This window comes from Triturus cristatus, chromosome 1_1, assembly GCF_964204655.1.
Source record: "Triturus cristatus chromosome 1_1, aTriCri1.1, whole genome shotgun sequence".
NCBI lineage: Eukaryota > Metazoa > Chordata > Amphibia > Caudata > Salamandridae > Triturus > Triturus cristatus.
This window is the reverse complement of record NC_140579.1, coordinates 1,269,641,977-1,269,665,208: the sequence shown is the minus strand read 5'-3', so window position 1 is coordinate 1,269,665,208 and position 23,232 is coordinate 1,269,641,977. Positions and strand designations below refer to the sequence as shown.

The following is a 23,232-nucleotide window of genomic DNA, read 5'->3' as shown; positions in this document are numbered from 1 at the left end:
ACAAAACTGTGACGGGGGTTCTAAAATGGAGCCAATCGCCGACACTATAGGTCTTCCTGGTGGTGGTCTAGTGGCCTTATGGATCTTCGGGAGTGTATAGAAATGGGATGTCTTTGGATTCTTGTTGATCAGAAAAGTTGCTGGTTTTTTTAGCTGATCCACCCCTGGGTCTCTGCTGAAAAAAGGAAGGACGTGATGTGTTTCGCGAGGCGGCCAGTGGGGTCTTCTCTGATAGGCGTGTAGTGTGCCCGATTTAATAGCTGTCGCTCACATTCCTGGTTGTAATCTGTGGTATTGAGGATGATGATGGTGCCCCCCCTTGTTCGCTTGTTTTATAGGCCTGGATTCATCTTTGCCAAGGGAATGCATCGCCTTTACTCGACTTTTGACATGTCGAAAAAAGTTTTGCTAGGTGCACAACGTGCCAGCTCTTTAAGAACTGCTTTCTCAAAGGTGAGGAGTTCTGGCGGTACCATCACTGTGGTGGGGTGAAGGTCGAGGGGGCGTGCAGGCCTGAGTCTGTCTCTTCAGGTGGGGCCTTGTCCTGGAAGAATGCACAGAGAGAGAATTTCCTGAAAACGAGGAGCTGCCCTATGATGAAGCATGACGCCTCTCGGTGTGTGTGTGTGTGAGGGCCCTTGCTCCTTATTGGAGCACTCCTCCCTTTCCTGTCCTTTCGCTTACCTGGTCTCCCATAGATCCGCCCTTCCCTTAGGAACTGCCTTTTTGTTTGACCTACACGATTGTGCATAGTAATACCATTTGTTTTTTCTCTCCTGGTAGACCAGCATGTTGCTTCTTAACATGGCAGCTATGTTGAAAGTTGGAAATGCACTATGTGCAATATCGTTGCAGGGGGGCTGCCCACTGATATGTATACGTTTTTTGTATTGTAGGCGTATGTCTGCCAAATTTAGGTGGTTGCATATTTTTTTCAGTAGTTGGATGAATGGATGCAAGGATGAGGAACAAAGTATGCATATGTGTCTAAACTAAACAGTGACTGGAGAGGCACTTTTAGTTATAAGCTAAACCTGTTGCCATTGCTAGCTGTTGTAATAATACTGCTTTATGGGTTGCTTTCTAAACAAATCTTTTATTGATTGGAATTTAAACACCCACTTGTTTTTGCTAGGTATATTCTTTCCAACAATAACTTGTGTTTAGAAAATGGTGAATATCTGCTTGATGTTGAGATCTTAACTCTATTTTATTTTGTAATGTGTGGCGAAATTGTTTTTCTTGTGCGGAGGACCATGATTCACCACGCACTTTGGTTGGTATAAATATTTGCAAACCTCGTTTTAGGTCTAGCAATGAACTGGTTTTGTTTATATTGTGCTCTAAAATTTTATTTTGAAGGTTGGCGAAACGGAGACTCGACTGGAGTGCCTCCTTAACAACAATAAAAACTCTGACTTTTGTGCCCCTTTGACATCCTTTGACTGGAATGAAGTGGATCCAAATCTCCTTGGTAAATGTTCAATTAAAACACTTTTATTGTTTTCCTGTACTCTATTGCTGCTTTTAATCCATGTTTCCTTTTATCATAGGCACATCTAGTATAGACACAACCTGCACGATCTGGGGGCTTGAGACTGGGCAGGTCTTGGGGAGAGTAAACCTGGTATCCGGTCACGTGAAGACCCAGCTTATCGCCCATGATAAAGAGGTGAAGTTAACTGTTCTTAACCATATTTCTAATATCTAGATGTTAAGTGTTCAGTGTTCTGAAAATGGCATCACTTTAAGTAGTAGCATAGTGGTTCAATTTAGAGATCGAAAAGAGATGGAAAGAGGCTCTAGCCTGTGAGTACTTTGCAGGTATCCTGTAAAGACTGAAGTGTGGGAGACTATATTTTCACAAATTTGGACTCTTGGCAGAGCAATAGTAGGTAAACCATTTATGTGCATGACTCTTTGACTCCATGTTTGATTCAAGGATGTTCAGTTGAGTTATCTTCTAAGCTAAGACTCTTATAGACAGAGCAATAATACGGTAGCCCATACACCTCCATATCGTCAATCAAAAAGCAGGAAGAATAAGAAGTGGTTGGATTTTGGAACCTTGACAGATAAAATGGTGGTAGTTCCAAAGCACCCTGAGCTATTGTACTTCGAGATTTTACCCTTCCCAAATACATTTTGCTTTCTCCCTCTTGGCAGCAAACTTAGTTTAATACCTAAAGTATAATAAACAGAGCTTTTCCCTGCTATCCCCGCCAAGCAGGCTCCCCACAAACAGCGGATCTCAGCGCTGTTTACCGGGTGAAATAACTCACGGCTGCCATCGCTGCTCAAACGCGAGGCCACGCCCATCCGTCAGGCCACGCCCATCTTCAAGCCTATGTAAGCGCTGAATGCTAGCGCGTCACCTGGAAACTTTAGACCTCTGAGGCGGAAGCCGGAGGTATTTTCTCTCGTGTTTTAAATTGTGTGACTTGTGTTTTTTTAAACTTTATTCTTAATTGTGCACTCACCCAGAGCTTTTCCCTGCTATCCCCGCCAAGCAGGCTCCCCACAAACAGCGGATCTCAGCGCTGTTTACCGGGTGAAATAACTCACGGCCGCCATCGCTGCTCAAACGCGAGGCCACGCCCATCCGTCAGGCCACGCCCACCTCCTCTTTCCTTAAATGTGCTTCCCACGCAAGCGCAGCGGACGAGCGCAGCGGGAGCGCCGTTTGCGCGCCGAAGGCGCGCCTAATGCAAGCCCGTCTGCGCTCGTCCGCGCCTGGCCCGTGCCTAGGGCCAGTCCCCCTGGCTGTCGGGCAGTTTCTGGTCGTACTTGCTGGACCAGACCCCAACTCCTCCTTTTAAAACCCGCTACTTGTCTGTCCACCTCACGCTGTAGTCCTGGTCACCTGGAGGATGCCCCTTTCCACTGCCCTCAATGTAATTACACTCTCCCGCCTTGGAGCCTTCGTCCCTCTCCCTGCCTCAGCCTGCCGAAACGCCTGTTCCACCCTTTGACGCTGAAAGCAGGTTTGATCAACTGCCGTTCCTTGCCCCGCCATTCCAACGAGATCTGGACATCAATAGTCTCGGACGCCTGGGATATTTTGTTTCTTACCGAGTCCTGGCTTAGAGATACCTCTACCCCCGATATTCACCTGGCTACCCCGCCGGGCTATCTCTTAAAGGGCATTAATCGTGAAGGGGACAAACTAGGAGGTGGTCTTGCCATCATCCTTAAATCCCACTTCAATCTGTCTATTACCAAAATGACGAATATCGGGATGATTGAAGCTATGTACTTCACTATCTCGGATACCGCGGCAGTAGTTTTGGCGGGTACTCTAGTCTATAACCCTCCTACTGCCTCGTCTCTTTGGTGGTGGTGCTTAGGCCTTTCAAATCAGAGGGTAAACCCCTGTTGTGTGGTGTCCCGCAGGGCTCTGCCCTGAGCCCTCTGTTTTTTAACGTTTACCTCGCACCCTTGGCCGCAGTGGTGGAGTCTTGTGGAGTCAGAGTGGTCTCTTATGCTGATGATACTCAGTTGATATTTTCCTTTAGAGACCACTCGGACTCCACCTTTGTCAACTTCCGCCATTGTCTGGATAACATCTGTGCCTGGATGACCATCAACCACCTTAGACTTAATGCTGACAAGACGGAAGTCTTGTTTTTCAACCAGAAAACTCCAATATCCTCTAGCCTGTGGTGGCCTACAGCACTTAACCCTGCGCCTACCCCTGTTCAATCTGCACGCAACCTGGGCTTTCAATTCGACGATACACTTTCTTGCAAAGCGCAAATCAATAAGGTCACCTCTGCCTGCTTCATGAAGCTTCGCATGATTAAAAAGATCCTTCCCTACCTTCCCCTGGATGCCCGTAGAACGATCACTCAGGCTCTCATCACTTCTCATCTAGACTACGCCAACAGCTTATACGCGGGTGCCCCTCAATATCTGATCGCTCGTCTTCAGATCGTTCAGAATGCGGCAGCCAGACTGATCGGAAACATCCCCTACCGTCAATCGGCTGCCTCCTATTGCAAAGAGCTTCACTGGCTCCCCATTGCAAGCCGCATTCAATTTAAGATCCTCACCCTCGCCTTTCGAGCTATCAACGGCCTTGGACCTGGATACCTGAAAAAGCGAGTAGCAATATCTCAATCTGCTAGATCACTGAGATCTAACCACTTACGCCTTCTGACTGCACCTCGCTTTCGACGTTCCAGAATGGGTGGTAGAAGGTTCAGCGTAATTACTGCTAAGCTATGGAACTGTCTCCCACTCGACCTCAGGCTCTGCCCGTCTGAATCCATCTTCCGTAGTAAACTAAAAACATGGCTGTTCTCCAGTTTATGATTCCCGTCTTGCAATCGGCTTGACTACTCCCTTCTTTCTGAGTTTCTGTATTAGCGCCGGGACACCCCTCCGGGGGTAGCTGCGCGCTTTATAAGCTACTTAAATAAATAAATAAATATAATAAACGGTCACTTTGTTGACAGCCAAAATCATTTTCAGCTGCTTTGATTGTCATAGTTTACAACCACCTCTGCTCAGTTGGCTAGAGCACCTTCCTCAGTTGTCAATTTATTGATAGGCTATTCATCCAAAAATTATTTGTCAACACCAACTTTTTAATCTTCTCTAAATCCAACTTACATGTCACATTTATTTTTTGCTGAGCTTTATGGTGTTCGACCTCCTCATAGTAACAAAGGTGGTACTGTACCTGAAATCTCAGGACCAGGATGAAGGAACTTAAATGTGAGGAATCTGGGCTAATCCAGCTAGCGATCGCTATTTGTTTATCTATCCCACAAGAGCATAATTTTCTGTCTACCTCTTTGGGCCCTACTATAGTACTCCTGTACCAAGCATACCTCTGCAACACTTGCTTTGAAACGCTGCTTTCCGAATGGCATCTACGTCCACTCCTAGAGAAAGTGAATTTCAGGCATTGTGATCACATAAACTGTATGCCGTTTTCCCAAGAAACAAAGCTATGCATAGTAACTCATCATTCCTTTTATCAAAAGTTTTTTATGCCTTCCTCATATTTGAAACTATTTATTCTATGACTTTACATAGTAAGTGTTGCACTGCTGTCAAATGAACCCAAGACCTAAGAAAAGTAAAATGGCTATTTTTTATTAGTCTTATCAGAAGCTCCGCCACTTACAAAATGTCAATGATAAAACACCATGTTATTAAAAGCTTCCTGGGAAGCACAAAAGCCCACTTCATGAAGAGAATAGTCAACAATTTTGCCAAGCTATGAAGTAGCCCAAATTCAGTCTTTTGCAAAGCAGCATCCTAGAACTCTGTCCACACCTTTGCCTGGAAACTGGATGTAGACATCCAAGTGGGTGCAACGTCGGTGCATAATCCTTCTCTTCATCAAATATTTGTCTCATTGGCACTACTGCTGGTATTGCGGATTAACATGCAGTTGTGTTCAGTGCTCAACTATCAGAGAAGATTCAGTGGTGAATGATAATTACTTATTGGTTAACCTGGTTTCCTTTGGATGTTTCCACAATTCAAGAAGATCCTCGATTTAAGGCTTTTACTTATAAATCCCAATTTGGCTGTGTTAATGATGGATCACTGTACTAGTGCTCCTTTCACAGAGCTATTATTTTCGATCGCATGTCCTTCTTAAATGAATTAAAAGACGGGGAGTTTGGCTAAACAGGAACAAGTTGGTTTAATTAAACGCAGCGGCTGAGAGTCTCAACAGAGTGCATCTGAAGAAAGTCTCTTGTAAAAGTTTCGGCTGACAATATTTACATCTCGAGATGTATAATAAAAACAATCCTGCATTCTTGAAGAAGCATCTCCGTCGTGAATGAACAAGTTTGGACATCTAATAGGGACACTGGTGTGTGTGTGTGTGTGTGTGTGTGTGTGTGTGTGGGGGGGTGTCCCCATGTGTGTGTCTCAGTGCTCGTGATCACTACATGTGGTGTGCAGGTTGTGTCCTGATTGGCTGAGTGTTCATATCTACATGTGGCTTCTATCTTTGTGGTATTTTTGGTGAACTCGTGCCTTTGGCCAAACTTGTTTAATTGGGGCCAATTTCCTCAGACCGGGTTGTGGTGCAATGATCAATCTGTAGGATCGATCAGGGTTTTCTCTGGGTGTGCTTTTGTCTCTGGGCTAAGTGAGACCCCACCTGTGACCTGTCACTCGATAGGTGTGGGTTGGGGTCTCAGGACCATGTATCTCCGACTCTGGCTTGAAGGGGAAGTCACCATGAATGAATCTAACATCAATGATAGGAGTTCATTAGAGCTTCTGAAAATGTGGCAGTCATTCTTATAATTTTTACCGACATTCTCAACATCATGTGTACAGATGTCACAGCGTACATCAACATTGTCTTTACTGATATTGGAATACTTATGCATGGCTAGATCATGGAGTACATAAATATTGTTTGTACTGGTAACAACACTGTTATGCGTGAATGGATTATGGCGTACATTGACGTTGTTGCTGCTGACACTGCTGTGCCGGCATAGATTATGGCATACATTGATATTGCATTTATGGGTAATGACATTATGTGGACACAGATTGTGGCATACGCTGACATTGCATTTATGGGTATTGCCGTTCTCGGCCCTGCACATATCATGGTGTTCACTGACTTGAGATTCACCCATTCCAGCACTGTTGTAGCAGATTGCTGCCTCCTCATGAGACATCATCAAAATGAGCTAGACTCTTTCTCGAGGAACTTGTAAAGGTAGCAGAGTGAAGTCTTTCTCTGTTGGTGGGTAGACAAAAAGAACACGACTCGAGGAGCTTATCCTCCCACTCCTTTCTCTTTTGTGATGACCATGGGCTCCTCCATGGAAGGGATGGCGTTGTCTTCATGCAACTTTTAGTTCGAAGACAAAATGTTTTATCATAAAGGTACTCTAGTTCAGAGCGATTTGCAGCAGAGTACCCTCGTAGCTTCTTAGTATCGATAAGTCTTCATTATTTATAAGAATGGACCACACCATGTCAGTGTATTATATAAACAAGCAAGAACGGATCAAGTCACAGGCACTCTCAAGACACCCAATAATTACGTGCATTGACAAATCCCAACAGCATTTCACTGAAAGCGGAAAATCTAGCTGTAGTAACAAAGTAGTGTGCAGGCTTACTCAGTAGACTTGGAGAAGAGTGACATAAACGGGAACTCAACCACGTAGCTCTTGAGTAGTTCTGTATGGGGACATCGGAATCTCGATCCCTTCATGACACAAGAAATGCTGTTACTTTGCCAGCAGACACTGGGATATTAGCTTACGCTTTTCAGCCATTTCCTGTTTTTCCCCGGATAGTCGTCAAATCATTCAGTCTTTCTCATAGCCTTGGATTGGTACAGACAATACTGATACTATGACCCTTAGATCTGAAAGAAGGAATGTACAGTTGCAGGCTTTAACCATCAAAGAACAATATCTCAGTTACCAAAGATTTGTTTTCTACATAAAATTATCCTTTATGCTGGAGGCACCAATGCATTTTCACCCGAATGACCCTGTGATACTACAGTCTTTCTTCCCTGCCCCATCTAATGCAGCCAAGAGTCCTACATTCCTTAGATGTGCTTGAAAGTCTACCTTGCTAAGATGAAACAATTCAGAAGCACTGTTCAGTTAATTATTTCCTTTTGCCATCAAAACAAAGAAGCCTTAATCAAATCAAGGCATTGGAAGATGGATGACTGAAGCAGGAACCTTTATGATCAAAGAAAAAAGTCTCCTGTTTACCAGAGGATGGGTATACTCTACAAAAGGAGTAGCACTTCAGCTTTCTATGGATGGCTTTTAAGTTAGAAAAGCTGCCTTATGTTTATGAAACCGCACGGTTTGGGTACAGTATCCGCAAAGGACTTTCTGGTAAACAAGCTTCTCTTGGCAACTTCATTCGAAAGGTGAGCCTTTTTCCCACCTTTCTGTAATGTAATGTATAATGCTTGCTACTCTGATTCAAGCAGGTCAAAGGTCCAATGCTGGAAAAGAAAATAAGTTATTTACCAGTAAACTGCTGCCAAAAAGTGATCACATTGAGGGGGTGAAACTTGTTGGCTTAACATTAAAAGAAGGGCACCCTGTTTCTTTTAAGAAAGTTAGATACTTTTTAATCCATGATACCCTGTACTGACTCTGAGTTGGTTCTTTTTTCCTGCATCATGTATGTTTAAACCCATATTCTGCACTTTTTTGTTTGATGGATTTTATTGCTACGTAGCAAATTAAGCTTTCTTTGACTTTTTAACCAACTTTCTCCAGTCTGAATGCCATATTTATATGCAACTAAATGCGGAAGGAAGAAAGCTGTGTTTGAGCCTGTTGCGTATACATGGTCTACCGCCTGCCTCAGATTCCATCAAGGACATAGTTTTGCACCAGAAGAGCTAAACGGACTGTTACAAACAGAAAGGGAATTAGTGTAAAGGGTAAATTGGAAGACCATATGTTGAAGCATAAAAAGTAGGAGGACCAGGCCACCAGGGAAATACCTTCTTCCATTAAGACACAGCCCATAGCTCCAAAGTACTCCCACAAAGGGAGATTCAGGAGATGAGGTACAGTAACAAGGAAAAAAAGAAAGCACCACTAGTAATTTCACTGCTGAGCAACAGCATAGTTCTCAGTATCATCATGTATGAGTCAGACTTGCTGACCAATAAGAGGGATCCAGAGTGATAATGAAACACCATTGACACGCTACGTCTGGAAGAACATTGTCTAGCTATTCATGCCACCTAATATCATTGTAGGGTAATCCACCTTTTCTTCGTGGTGGGCTCCGATGTTTTGCCTTCTGCTAAACCCTATGTAAACCGCTTTAGATCCCTGCGTACTTTTTGCCCCCCGCTAACCAGTAATAAAGTGCCTGTGCCCCCCCCCCCCTCCCCCTTTCCCCCGGTCTAATTGGCATGTTTCCGATTGGTATCTTTGACTTGCCTATTAGTCCCAAATATAAGGTACAAGGTATACCCTGTGCCACTGGAACTATGCGGCAGGGGCGGGACAATATATGGGGCAGGGTTGGGTGAATTATGCATCAAGGAAAGGTAAATAATGCGGCATTATGCCGCCCATTTTGGGATAATATTACTTCATTATTTTGTCATTTTTAAACGTAATACTTTATGGGCGTTAATTGCAACTCATTGGTACCAGTTTAGCACCCAAAAACAGCAACAAACTACAGAAAGGTGATAAATAAAAATTTGCAAAGGGCCTTACCTTGTGCGGGAACACGTTTTGCTACGCTTTTAGCAACTTTCGAACCATTTGAGGTAGAAACAAAAAGAGCAAATCTATAATAAAAAAAAAAGTTTTTATTAACATCAATAAAACAAATACTTTGGATACAGGAGTTGTGCGAGAAGATATATAGTGTTATCGAATTACGTAGACGACAGAATGGGAAGTCACAAATAATCCGATCATCCTCTGCTTATAATCAGTGAGGATTACATTTATACAATGTGGACCCATCCATGGGAACAGGGGTTAAGATCTATCTTTTCTCCTTCCCTGGGCCTTCCTGTGTCTGGCTTAATGCTTCCTCCTCTCCTACTTACAACTCATTGTAATTCAGCCAAGGGGTCCAGATCTTTTTGAATTTGCGTGGGCACCCTCTAGCCCTGTACGTTACACACTCCGCTACTATGCATCGATCCATGCAGGCCTTCCATTCAGTCAGTATAGGGGGGGTTTGGGGCTCCCCAATAACGAGCTATGTCTCTTTTGGCCACCACTAGCCCCGGGTTGCATAGTAAAAGTTTGTTGCGCGGTAGGTCAATTTCCGTGGGGCTGCCCAACAGGACATACTTAGCCTCTAATTCGAGTTGCGCTCCTAGTTCAGTTCCCCCAGTATCTCCACCCAGTATGCTCCCATGTTACTACACTCCCACAGTGTATGAATATATGTGCAACGCATAGCCTTGCATCGTAGACAGTCGGGCGTGTCTGCTCTCACATGGTATGCAGTTGTGCTCTGTCGAAGTGGACTGTGAAGAATCTTAAATTGTATGAGATGCAACCTCTGTTTTATGGCTACCTCTCATGGGTGTATCAAGGCCGCCTCCCAATCAATGTCTTCTAGTGGTCCCAGAACGTTATCCCATTTGGCCCTAAGTGGTCCTAGGTTGTCAGGCATATTATTAAGTAGCGTTTTGTATGTTCATGAGATGGCTTTGTTAGGAATTTCTTACTACAAGAGCCTACCCTCTAGGGGGACAAATTCGGAGATATCCGTTGCGTCCAACCCCTCCGTCCTCCATGCGTGCTTCAATCTGAGATAAGCATAGTTTTGAGTGTCCTTTAGTTGGTATGTGGTTTGAGTGTGGCAAAGGGTTCAAGGGTACCTCCCTCTATTATGTCTCCTAACTTGGTGATTCCGATCATGTCCCATTGTCTAAAGCCCTGGAGTTTACCAATCTCCGGCCATCGTGTCCCCCCCCCCCCACAGGGGGGTTTCTCTCGAATGTCTTGTGTACCACTTCATTTGTCTCCCTGCTCCCATCCTGGCTTCTATTACCCTCCGGGTAGCTTGCAGCAGTGGGCTAGTGCCCTTGCCTCCGTACAAGTAGTGTAGGTTCTACGGCCTCTCTAGTTCATATGTGGGGTGGTCTCTTGTTGTATGGTCCCTAAGTAGGCCGCCCTATAATAAGCTCTTGTATCGGGTAGTGCAAGGCCCCCGTTATACTGTTTGCGTTGAAGTGTTTTGTAGCGCCACTCTTGGGTGGGCCTGACCCACAGGAGTGTGCAGAACTGTTTATTGCTGTAAATATGGCCTCTGGTATCTTACAGTAGGTATTTTGTAATATGAACAACAGCTTGGGGAGCTTAATCATCTTATACATGGCGGCCCTACCCATTGTCAGCGGAAGTCGCCTCCATCGTCCTACGTCTTCCTGAAACTCTGCTAAGACCTGTTTAATGTTCTGTGCCAGGTTTGCGACCTCACTGAAAATTTAAAGGCCTAGGCAGCGAAACCCTTCTTGAGCCACCTGCAGGTATTCTGGGATTTCTCGACTATCGATGGGTCTCCCAACTGTGTATAAACTAGACTTGTCCCAATTAATTCTATAATCCTGCGTGATCGCCATATTCCTCGAATTTGTAGGACCGTCTGGAGCGTCCTGGTTGGGTCAGTGACGTATAGTAGGATATCCTCCTAGATCGAAATCCGCTCTTCGCCCAGCAGGTTCCCTTCACCTTAAAAGCCACTTGTTAGACTTGGCATCTTTTGGTGTGTTTCCTCTGAGTTTTTGCTTTCTGACCTCCCGGTTTTGACTCTGTTTTTGCTGGCATAATGATTCTGCGCACTTTCCTTACTGCTGTCCAGTGGTAAAGTGCAAGTGCTCCTGTTGTAAAATGTGTTATGGATTGGTGTTTCCATGTTTGGCCTATTTGATTTATGTGTCAGTCCCTAGTAAAGTGCACTGTGAGTGCCAGGGCCTACAAATCAAATGCTGTTGGTGGGCTGCAGGACTGGATTGTGCCACCCACGCAAACAGCTCGTAAAGTGGAACTCTGACCTGCCATTGCAGAGCCTGTGTGCAGCCTGGGGCTGCCATGTCGACTTGGCAAGTGCACACACTTGCCAGTCCCCAAACCTTCCCTTTTCTACATGGTAGTCACCCCTAAGGTAGGCCCAAGGTACCCCTGTGGGCAGGGTGCATTGTATGTGAAAGGTAGGACATGCCCTGGTGTGTGTGGCATGTCCTGATCGTGAATTACAGCCTACTTTGTTTTTCACTATTGCAAGGCTACCTGTTCCCCATAGGCCAGAATGGGCAGTTTGATTATAACATCCTATAATCCTAACTGACCGAGGGAACATGGTAGAAATTCGAGTTTAGCATGCCTGAACTAAGAATGATAAAATACATCTTTTAGGGAAGCTGGTTTTAACACTCTGTGTTTGAAAATACCACTTTTAGAAAGTAGGTGTTTTCTTGCCTAACCATCCAGCCTGCCTCTGCTGGGTTGTGTATTTTCTGTCTGGTTTGTGAGTGGCTGGGGGAGACTCCAGGAGACAGGGTGAGTCAGCACAGGGCTGAATAGACCTATCTGCATGTAGATGGGTGGGAGGAGTAGCACCTGGGCCTGAATAGGGCTGTGCCTGCCTTCCACAATGCTGGCTCCACCTCCTGTGGTGCGTCTGAGGACCCTGGCCTACACTGACAAAGGAAGAAGGTGCACACTGGCAGAATGCACCCAGAACTGGTTTGAACTAGGTACAGGACCCTCTGCCTGCAGAGGACAAAGGATTTGCTAGTATAAATATTGGGGCCCAGACCCCAAGATTACAGAACTCTTTTGGATCAAGAAGACTGCCAAGAAGAAGAGCTGGAGAAGCTGTGAGGAGGAACTATCAGTTTGCTGTGTGCTTTGCTGTGTTGGCCCGCAGTGGCTGCTTCTGTCTTGGGCAGTGAAAGGACTAGACAGAACTTTCTGCAATCTACTTTTGTGAGTCTTGAGGTAGAGCTTGCCCCCTGTTCAAGAAGTCTCAGGAACAGCAAAGACTTAAAGCTCGACGCCGTCTACGGCACCGCTGCCGACTCCGTGTCCTGAAGGCAACGCAGAGGGCAACGCCGCACCACGACCCTGGTCTCCCTGACGACGCCTGCTGACACTGCCACCGACCGCTGCTCGCACCGCGACCTGTGGGCACCGCACTGCCTCGCTTCACGATGATGTCGTGGTAGCCCCGACAGCCGCTCCACGCCAGAATTGATGCCGCTCCACGCCGGAATCGACACCGCTGCTTGCACCGCGGTTCGAGGGCACCGCTTGTAAAGTTACGCACCGCAGCCTTGGCCTACCGACGCCGGTGCCATCGACTCCCGTTCATCAGCCGACGACAGCGCTTCAGCGACGACGCTGCTTGCACCGTGACCTGCCAGCACCGCGACGAGCACCGCCTTCATCTAACACCGCGACCCTGGTCTCACCGACGACACCATTTGATGCTGCCACGAGCCGCTGCTCGTACCGCAACCTGAGGGCACCGCACGGCTTTACTTTGCACCACAGCACCCGACGCCGGCCGACGTCAGCGCACCTGACTTCAACAAAAAGGAGTTCGATCTGCAACGTGTGAGACTTCGATGGCCCGACGACTGCTGCACCGACCTCTGGAACAGACGCCTGCGGAGGCCATGTGTTCGGAAGATCAACGAGAGGTCATCGACACCCTGCATTTCTGAAAGGTACTGTTTGCAGGTCTTCCCGATGCCGTAGCTGGCCCGCGACGCCGCGGTCAGCCTTAACTGTTTGGATTTGTTTGCTCACGACGCCGTGATAGCCCCGGACGGAGCTATCTACATCAAGGAATTGTTTAACAAAGTTATTTTGCTAACTGAAGATTTTTAAGTACTGTATTGTGGATTTTTATCGTTTTGGTTGAGTATATGAAAATATTGGATATTTTTCTAAACTGGTGTGGTGTCCTTTTGTAGTGCTGACACGATTACTGTTGGTTATGTGCAAATGCTTTACACACTGCTTCTAAGATAAGCCTGACTGCTCGTGCCATGCTACCAGGGGGGTGAGTAGGGGTTATTTTAGGAGTGTAACTCCCTTACCCTGACTAGGAAGAAGGGTCCCTATTTGGACAAAGTTGCAAGCCCTTCCCAACTAGAGACCCCCATTTCTAACACCACTTATTTCCGAATGGAGTCTGACTACGCAGGCTAGAGGCTCCAGGACTAAGGCAAACAGCAATGAGGATAGGTGACATCCCTGCCTAGTACCTCTTTTCAAGGCAAGCTCGCCGAGGTTACCCCATTTACTCGAACTCTAGCCTCTGGGTTGGTATAAAGCAGAGCCACCCAGGCCATAAAAGCCAGCCCAAATCCAAACCTTACTAGATTTTGCCTCATAAACGGCCAGTGAACTGCGTCACATGCCTTCTCGGCGTCAAGGGAGAGGAGCCAATGTAAACTGTCCCTGTGTTTTACCGAGTCTATCCAGTTGGCAAGCCGTCGAAGATTGAAGCATGTGGCTCGTTTTGGCATGAAGCCGGATTGGTCCTAGTGTATGAGGGGAGTGATAACTGTTAGAAGGGGAAACACCCATTACAACGACTCTGTATTCAAGCGCTGCCATCGCAACGCGGCTTTTACATCGCGGGAGGCTTGACACCGCAGGTTTTTAGATCGCGTGCACAATTACTTCGCTCATGTTTACAACTCATGATGTTTTCAGATTGCATGCCACCAAGTGGACGATACAGCTTTCGAAGCACCTGCTGCAGCGTTTCTTTCCGCCGGCAATTACCGCAAAATATACATTAGAACATTGATTAATGTTGCAAAGAGGGCACATTTGGCTAAAAATAGATTCTTATTATTAAAGGAAACTCCCAACTATGCTGTTTCTTTTTCGACTCTGCGTTTGTGCTTAGCCACACCAAGAACTCTTAAACTACTGCCTACCATTATGGGTCACATGTGACTCCTACTCTTTCACTCCTTTGGCTTATGTATCTATTCCTATACACGCGCCAAAAAACATTGTCGCACAGGGCGCAGCCAGCACTAAAGCCGGCCCTGTTCATAAGCACGAAAGAAACGTGGAGATGGCATTTAGTCCTAACACTGGAGGTTTGCCTTTACAGCTTTCGAAGCACCTGCTGCAGCGTTTCTTTCCGCCGGCAATTAGCAGGCCTCACAGAAATTTCAAAACTCGTGTGATTAATTATCATCCTGGAAAGCGATCAGTGTTTGTAGCGTTGAGGTTGTGACCTCTGTGAAGTTAGTGCAGAGGGTTAATATGCCTACTGCATAGAACATGTACCAAGTAGATTACAGAGTGCATACGATGGAAACATCTGCAGATTACTGCTTTCAAAAGAGACATCCTTTGGTGACTTGCAATTTATAACTTAAAGTCCTAATATAGAATAGTGAGCTATTAACTTTCATCCCAGAACTGCATACACACCGCAAAATATACATTGGAACATTGATTAAGGTTGCAAAGAGGGCACATTTGGCTAAAAATAGATTCTTATTATTAAAGGAAACTCCCAACTATGCTGTTTCTTTTTCGACTCTGCATTTGTGCTTATCCACACCAAGCACTCTTAAACTACTGCCTACCAGTATGGATGACATGTGACTCCTACACTTTCACCCCCCTTATGACAAAATATTTTGAGAAACAATGCCCAGACTGCTTGCAGAAAGCACGAATAAAGCACTGCTCCACGTAGAGCCTCCGCTGTGCAGGGGTGCTTGCCAAGAATAGCCCACACCTTTCCAGTCCCATGGACGAAGACATCGAGTCAGACATGATAATAATAATGCACCCACGTGTGACTTATCCCGAGTTCTCTGGGCGTAGCTCTCGCAGCCAGGTGCAGGGGCTCAGGCTCGCACGCCCTGCCGCAGCCCCTAAGCGGCCTCGTGCGGCGTGCCCACAAAGTCCGTACCGCATTGCCACCAGCCCCGGCCACTGAACAACCGCGCCCACCTCCCGCCTTCCACGTAAGGGAGAGAACCCCTGCCACGAGTTGTAATGGCGTGCGATCTTTCGGTATGGGTCCTAATGGATTTTGCCATAGGGTAAGGAACATTGGCGTTGAAACGCCATGCGGTAGAAAAACGTGCGAAGTAAGAGTCATTGCGAGGTGGAGGCTGCGTGCTAAAAGCGCGCGTTGTAACGGTTGGCGATGTACTGTCATACATCCGTTAGAAGGCGCGTTGTCAGGACCTTCGTCTCTTATATTAAGCAATGATATAGGTCGGTAAGACCCACAGTCCTCTGGGGGCTTTCCTATTTTATGCATCACCACCACCGTACGGAGATCAGGTGGGGGGTGTTCCCTCCTCTTTTGTCACAAAAAATAGATTTAACAAGTGTGGGCCCAGCAGGCTAGCATTCTGTTTAAAGAATTCTGCAAGTTGCCCGTTCAGGCCCGGTGTTTTCCCTCATTTCTGCCTTCCGATGGCATCCATCACTTCCTTATGCTTCAGCTCCTTCTCTAGCATGTCTCGAGCCTCCCGTGAGAGTGTGGGGATGTCTATTGCCTCCAGGTAGGCACAGATATGTGTGTCGTCCCCTAGTGGCCTATCTCTGTATAAGTCTGGGTAGTAGCGGGCAAAGGCACCTGCTATGTCTTGGGGTCTTGTATGTGTCTCTCCCTGCTCCTGTATGGCCGCCACCCATCTCACCTGTTTCTCTATTCTACTCAGCCAGGCCAAGAGTTTCCCTGCTCTATCACCTGTCTCATTCAAACTATGCTAAGTTGGCCTGAAGTTGTGTTTCCACTTCTTGATTCACCAGGGTCCTGTATTCCCCCGTGTTTTCCCCAGCTGGCGGAGGGTTGGTCGGCCTCCGGATCGATGTTCCTTTCTAGTTTCAGCAGGCTGCTCTCCTGAGTTTCAATCTCTCAAGTCTCCTTTCTTTTTTTTATGGTCTATAATATTTTGCCCCCTATCCCACTCCACTGTCTTAAACACCTCCCATAGAGTGCCCGATTATGTCACCGAGCCCTCCTTCTGGCTAAAATATAGTTCTGAGTCTGTTCAGATTTCGCTGGCGACATCTGTATCTTGCAGAGCCCAGGCACTCAGTTTCCACTCTATTCTGCATCGACTGGATCTCCCTCCCACTGTCAGCCAAAGTGTTTAGTGATCGGATATACCCCTCGCCAGATATTCTGCTCTCTCCAGCGCAAAGGTAGTCCAGTCTGTGGGGGGGGGGTGGGGGGGGGTTGCGGGGGGGGGGGGGGGGGGGGCGCTAGAGAGCCCGGAGCAAGATGGACACATTTTAGTGCAGCTCTGCTGGCCGAGACTCCAATCTGCCTAATATCCTCGTTACTTTAGTGCCATCCACGACTCCACTGCCCGGATCTGTCCTCCTTACCATCTCTGTATCCTTTTGGTGTCCTTCTGCAGAATATAGCTGCCCCGCCACACCGTCTTTGCCTGCAGCCGGATCCAGTGTGTAATGGCGGTCTCGCTCCACCCACTCGGGTGGCCTGCTGTCTGAGCGGCTATTATCCGGGTGCGGAGTGCGGCGCTCTGCTGGCTGCTGAGCGAGGTGTCCCCTGCGGCATTGTGGGAGCTGAACCTGGGTTGCTCCGGTGGCGACCGTCCTGCAGAGCGGCGTGTCCCGGGTGCCTGCGGCCCGGTAACATGGTGCGGGCTCCCGCCTGGCGCCCGCCCGGCCTTCAGCGCCACGATCCCTGGCTGTGGACAGATCTGCTACGGCGGCGGTCGGAGGCCCTGCTCTGCTGTCCCTGGTGGCTGCTGCGTGGTGTCGGCGGCTGTGCTGCCCCCCCTGCAGAACGCGGCGGCTGCCCCTGCCTGCCTGAAAACATCGAGGTGAGGTTGCTGGGCCTGCTCCGCTGCCGCCTGGGGTGGCTGTGTAACGCAGCGCGGCTCAACGCGCCCCTAGGCCGCCTACGATGTAGCCCGCGTATTGCCTGCATCACGTCCCTGCATTTTTTTTGACTCTTCTGTGCCCGGTTGCCGCCTGCCCACGTGACATTGTTTGATCCGCGGGGTGGCAGACTCTTGGGGCCTACTGTGTGGGGCAACCAGCCCTGGTGCTGCGCGTATATACTGCCTGTCTTTGGGGCTTGTGGCCACGTGCTGTTGCTGCTGGCGGCGGGAGGGCCGGAGGAGGTGCGCCTCTTCTTCACTTTGTGCGTTGTGTGCCCTCCTGTGCCGGTACTGCTCCATGACCAGTTGTGAACTGGTGGGCCCCTGCAGCTTTGTGCGCCTTCTTTGTAGCTCCTGGCGCCTTGACAGCGCGGCCTACCTCCTGGGACTTCTGGTGATGGCGCCATATCGCTGCTTGCCGCCTCCTCTGGCCCTGCCATTGTTTCCCGCCGCTATTCTCTTTCACGCACATCTGGTGATTTGCTTGGTCAGATATGGGGCGCACCGACCAGCAGCAGAGCAAGCTTACATTTGAAGCCAAAAAGCACCCCAAGTCCCTCACCCCTGTTACTTCGGACGCAGAACCTGATCATGAGCAGGGATCTGGGGCTAAACTGGAGCGCATGATTCTATCGATGCAGCAGAGCCTACACACTATTGACGCCAAAATTGACAATTTTAATATGCTTGTGGACACAATGGCGTCTAAACTGGACAAACGGGGAGCACAGCTGGCTGAGGCCGAACAACGCATCTCTACAACTGAGGATCGGGTGGAGGCAGTCAGTACCTCGTGTGCGAGCATGGAAAAGCTCTTTGAGGTCATTAGGGCTAAGAATGAGGACCGTGTGGCCCGGTCTAGATGGAACAATTTGCGAATTACCGGAATTGCGGTGTCGACCAACACTGGGCCTATGGAATTGTATGTGGAGATGCTACTTACCTCTCTGTTCGGGGCGGAGCACTTTTCGAAAGTTCTCATTGTTGAAAGAGCCCACCGCTCCTCGGCTGCAAGGCCTATCCCGGGGGCGCCGCCCCGTCCCATTATAGCCCGCTTATTAAATTACCGCGATCGGGACACTGTGCTACGTCTGGCCCGGGAGAAGGGCAGCCTGAATTATCAGGGAATGAAGGTGGAGCTTTTCCTGATTTCACGGTGGCGGCACAGCAGGCGCGCAGGGAATTCCATGCAGTGAAGAAAAAACTGCAATCGCTCAGTATCCCATATGCAATGCTCTACCTGGCGTGCCTACGCATTCAACAGAATGGGAAGGCCCGCATCTTCCTTACACCTAAGGAGGCACTTCAATACCTTCGGCAACTGGAGCGACGCTCTCCGCAGCGCTCGCCGCAACACGGGAAAATGGGAGACTCTGATGGTTAAGTGGCGGGGCCTGGCTCCCTTTTTGTATTGTTTGCCACCTCCCTGCCTTGCACGTTGGTGACAAGGATGTCCACATAAGTCAGATTTGGTTGCCTCTAATGTCTGAAGGTGCAATTTATGATGTTTCATTATGTCTTACTGTGTTTACTTGGATGTTTTGCTCTGCGTTGTCTTTGCTGATTAGACTGCAATGATTGTATTAATACATGCTGGTGGTGGGAGGGCCTTTACTGTCATGGTATTAAGTGTGGCCGCTTGGCGACTCTTGTGACAAGCTTTGGATGGCTCAATCCTTTCAGTCTCGGCCCACCCTGTACTTCACGGGGTGCCAGGGGCCTCTAGTGCTTCTCTGAATGGGAAATCCCCACAAAGTTGTACTTTTTGTTTTGGCTCATTTCTGTTTCCTGGTCGCATTGCTTCCTGATTGGAGATCCTACCTGTATGCTTTGTCCATTATGCAACATGTTATGGGGCGCTTTATTTTATGTTTTCTGGGGTGTCACGGCAGGTTTTCTCTGCTGGAGTGGGTGGGATGGGATGATGGGGTTTGCAATGTTCTGAATTGTACATTGGCAGTGCACTGCAGTTGGGGGGGGGTAATGTTGGGGGCTGTTTATGAGCATTGTGATGGAATTTTGCCTTTTATTGACGGGACATAACTGACTCTACTGACAAGACGATATCATGGCTTAGTTGGAATGTAAGGGGACTCAATAATCCGCGGAAAGTGCGCCAGGTGCTTTCATATCTTGACCGTCACCGTATTCGAATTGCTCTCCTACAGGAGACGTATCTTACCAAGCAGGCGGTATCTACTGTTGCCACCAGATGGGCTGGGGTGCGACTTGCTGCCTCCTACTCCTCCTATGCCCGGGGGGTTATGATTCTGGTTAAGAGGCACCCCCTTTATACCGCTTGCTGTAGATGAGGATGAGGATGGGGGTGGGAGATACCTCATAGGGCAAGGTACACTGTATGGTCGGTCACTAGTGATAGTTAATGTATATGGTCCCAACATTGACAATCCTACCTTTTATGATGACCTGTGAGGGAAACTCTGTAAACTGCCCCCTTGCACTGTTATATGTGGGGGTGATTTTAATGTGGCCATGGACCCTGATATGGACAGAGTGTCTACTGCGGACCGGCCTCCCAAGAAGGCGGCCATTGCTCTGCGGGACGGTATGTCGATGCTGGGGCTTGTGGCTGTCTGGCGTCTGCGTCACCCTTGCGTCAGGGAAGGTACCTGTCACTCATATGCTCGTCCCGCCTGGTCCCGTATAGCTCTATGGTTGCTGACCTGGGACGCTAATGACTGGATAGTGCATGTTGAACACTTACCTCGGACACTCTCGGATCATTCCCCCGTGCACATCCATATGGCTTTGCCGGCTTACACCCGACCCCCCCCCCCTCCGCCTTGTTGGACGTGGTATTTTGTGAGGGCGTGCGGGAGGCCATTACTGATTATTTCGCGCGTAATACCAGGTCGGTTGACGCGGTGGGGATCCTATAGGAAGCCTTCAGGTGACCATACGTGGGGTCTGCATTGGTCTCCAGGCAGGAGTTCTTCGGTCACTTAGGGGCTCAATGTCTACGCTGGAACATGAGTTGCGGTGGTTGGAGCGAAGGTATGAGAGCGCACCTGACCCTTCTGTGCTTCCACTCATTAAAGTGAAAGTTGCAGAATATAATGCTGTAGCAGACCAAGAGGTCCGTCACTTGTCCCGAAGAAGCATGGCCAGATACTATGGGGAGGGTGGCAGGCCGAGCAGAGCGCTAGCTGCCCGTATTTTGGAACCCCGGGGTGGCGCGTACACGGTTAGTTCGATCACAGTTGATGGTGTCTCCTATCATGACACCCCCAATATTCTGCAAGCCTTTGCCGCTTTTTATCAGGACATGTACGCTCACCGCCCGGCTGCAGATGAAGCTGAATTACAGCATTATCTGGACGACATCGCGTTAGTGTGGGTCTCTCAGGGGCAGCAGGAATTTTTAATGCACCCGCTCACCCTTGGTGAAATACGGGATGCCATAGCCGCTCTCCCTACTGGTAAATCTGCTGGCGCTGATGGTCTGCCAGCGGAGTTTTATAAAACCTATGTTGACATTCTTGCCCCGTGCTTACTCCAGGTTTATGAGGAGGCTTATGAGACAAAATACCTGCCCCCAACGCTGCGTGAAGCACTGGTGGTCGCCCTTCTCAAGTCGGGCAAGCCGTCTGACAGATGTGACTCCTACTGGCCACTGTCTTTAATCAACACAGACGTTAAAATTTTAGCTAAAGTCCTGGCAACCAGATTGCAGCTGATACTGCCGGTCATGGTCCTGCCAGATCAATCTGGTTTTGTGCCTGCCCGTTCCACCTCCCACAATCTTAGAACGCTCTTTGCTGTTATGCATGTCTTGGAACCATACGTTGCCTGCGGTGGCGGTGCTTCTCGACGCCGCTAAGTCCTTCGATTCAGTCTCCTGGTCCTACATGCTCGCGATTTTACATCGTATGGGGGTGCCCTTTGTCTTCACTAATTGGATCAATTTGCTATACACTTGCCCTACAGCCCGAGTGAGGATTAATGGTCCTGTATCTCATCCGATTCCTATTCATCGTGGCACACGTCAGGGCTGCCTGCTCTCCCCACTGTTTATGCTCATACTTGAACCTCTGGCCTGTATCTTGAGGCAGCGTTATTCCCGGGCGGCGTTGCGCTTTCTTCAACGTCCTTTGGCAGTCTCCATGTATGCAGACAACATGGTGCTATATGTGCGTGATCCGACCCTTCATCCCCCCCCCCCTCCTCCTCCGGGAGTATGTTCGCTTTGAGTGGTTTTCAGGGCTCGGTATAAACTGGTCCAAGTCCATGATATTGCCCCTTACAGACTGTACGTCCCCAATTGATTTTAGAATTTCCTCTGGTGTGGTGTACTGATGCAGTGAAATATCTGGGTGTTTGGTTACACCGCGATCCCCAGGAGGTGGTGCGAGCCAACTATGGAGTGGCTATCACACGTCTTGAGGAGCAGGTTGCCCGCTGGATTAAGCTGCCCCTTTCTTTCGCTGATTGGCTGGCTTTAATAAAAATGGTAATCCTCCCCCGCTTTTTGTATCTGTTTTTAAATATACTGATACATCTGTCATGTCATTTTTTTCGTCTTCCTTTGATCACTTTTAATCACATTGGCGTGGGGGGGCAAAAAACCTCGTCTCAAGTGGGAAACACTTACGCTCTCTTATGAGCTGGGTGGCTTTGCGGCACCCGATTTTCAGTTATACTACCAGTGCGCGCAAGCCCACTTTGCGTATTATTGGCAACATGACCCTGCTTATATTCCCCATGTGGCGTTTGAGGCCGGGGCGGTGCATCCCATACCGCTCAAGGCCATGATTGTTAACACTCACACAGTGTTCGAAAAGGGGGAGATTGACACAGTTCAGACCACGGTTAAAGCGTGGCAGGAGTTGGGTAGACGAGCGCAGAAGCTGCCACTGTATGCGCCCGGTATGCCTCTGCTTCATCATACCTGTCTCTCGGTTACCACTGAGGTGGGTGCTCTGCGGATCCTCAGAGGCATGAGCTTGGTGACCATGAAAGATGTGTACCCCGGGGGCCGGTTCATTGCCTCAGCATTATTGGCTGCTGACGGCCCTCTCACTGCTATGCAACTCTTCACCTACACCAGACTGCGGTCGGCCATGCGCGGGCTGTATTCGCAATTTCCTGCGGAGCCGCCTGCGCTGGAGGCACTGCAGTTCATGTACACTAATCCCTCTAGGATGAAACTGGTCTCTAGACTATATCGGATATCACAGAGGGAAGCAGCTACTTCAGTTGTGGTGGCATTGCATAAATGGAACGCAGTTTTGCCGCGCCTTTTGGCTGAGGATGACTGGGTGGGCTGCTTCCGCCTAACTGGGCAATTGACATTGAACGGGAATCTGCGAATGGTTTACTATAAATATATACAACAGCTGTATTATACGCCTGCCCAATTGCATCGATATGGTCTGCGTGACTCTGCTGCCTGTAAATGCTGCGAAGCCCCTGACGCTGTATTTTATCATTTGGCGTGGGTTTGTCCCAAGGTGTTCTCATATTGGGGTTATGTTGTAAAGATTCTGCGCCTAATGGTTGGGCTTCCTCTGGATTGTACTCCTCAATTCTGTCTCCTTGGTCTTGTTGCTGATGTTAAGGCCTCCTGTAGAAGATTTGTGGCCATTGGGTTGCTGGTGGCCAAACGGAGGGTCTCCATGTGTTAGTAGAGTAGGCTGGCCCCCACTACCAAACTGTGGCTGCAGGACTTGACCTACTATCGAGATCAATTGGTCTGTTATGCTGAGGAGCTGCCTGCACCATCCCGGCCCCGGGATATTTGGTCACCTCTTACGACCTACTTACTGTCTGTGCCCACTATCTAATCTCCTCCTGTTCTTTCGGATAATGCGATGAACATGTCACTATATTACTGTGCT

At 48.5% G+C, this 23,232-nt stretch overlaps 1 protein-coding gene across 10 annotated transcripts in view; it reads left to right on the top strand.

Annotated features, from left to right (window-relative positions):
• LOC146871936 (DDB1- and CUL4-associated factor 7) overlaps positions 1-23,232 on the top strand; it is a 919,103-nt gene that overhangs the window by 92,585 nt on the left and 803,286 nt on the right. For all 10 annotated transcript variants that reach the window (XR_014981237.1, XM_085652229.1, XM_085652220.1 and 7 more), the window contains exons 3-4: positions 1,363-1,474; positions 1,554-1,672. Coding sequence is in view for 9 of the 10 variants with exons in the window: in XM_085652229.1 (XP_085508355.1) it covers positions 1,363-1,474; positions 1,554-1,672 (231 nt within the window). In the remaining variant the exon portion in view is untranslated. The remainder of the gene's footprint in view (positions 1-1,362; positions 1,475-1,553; positions 1,673-23,232) is intronic.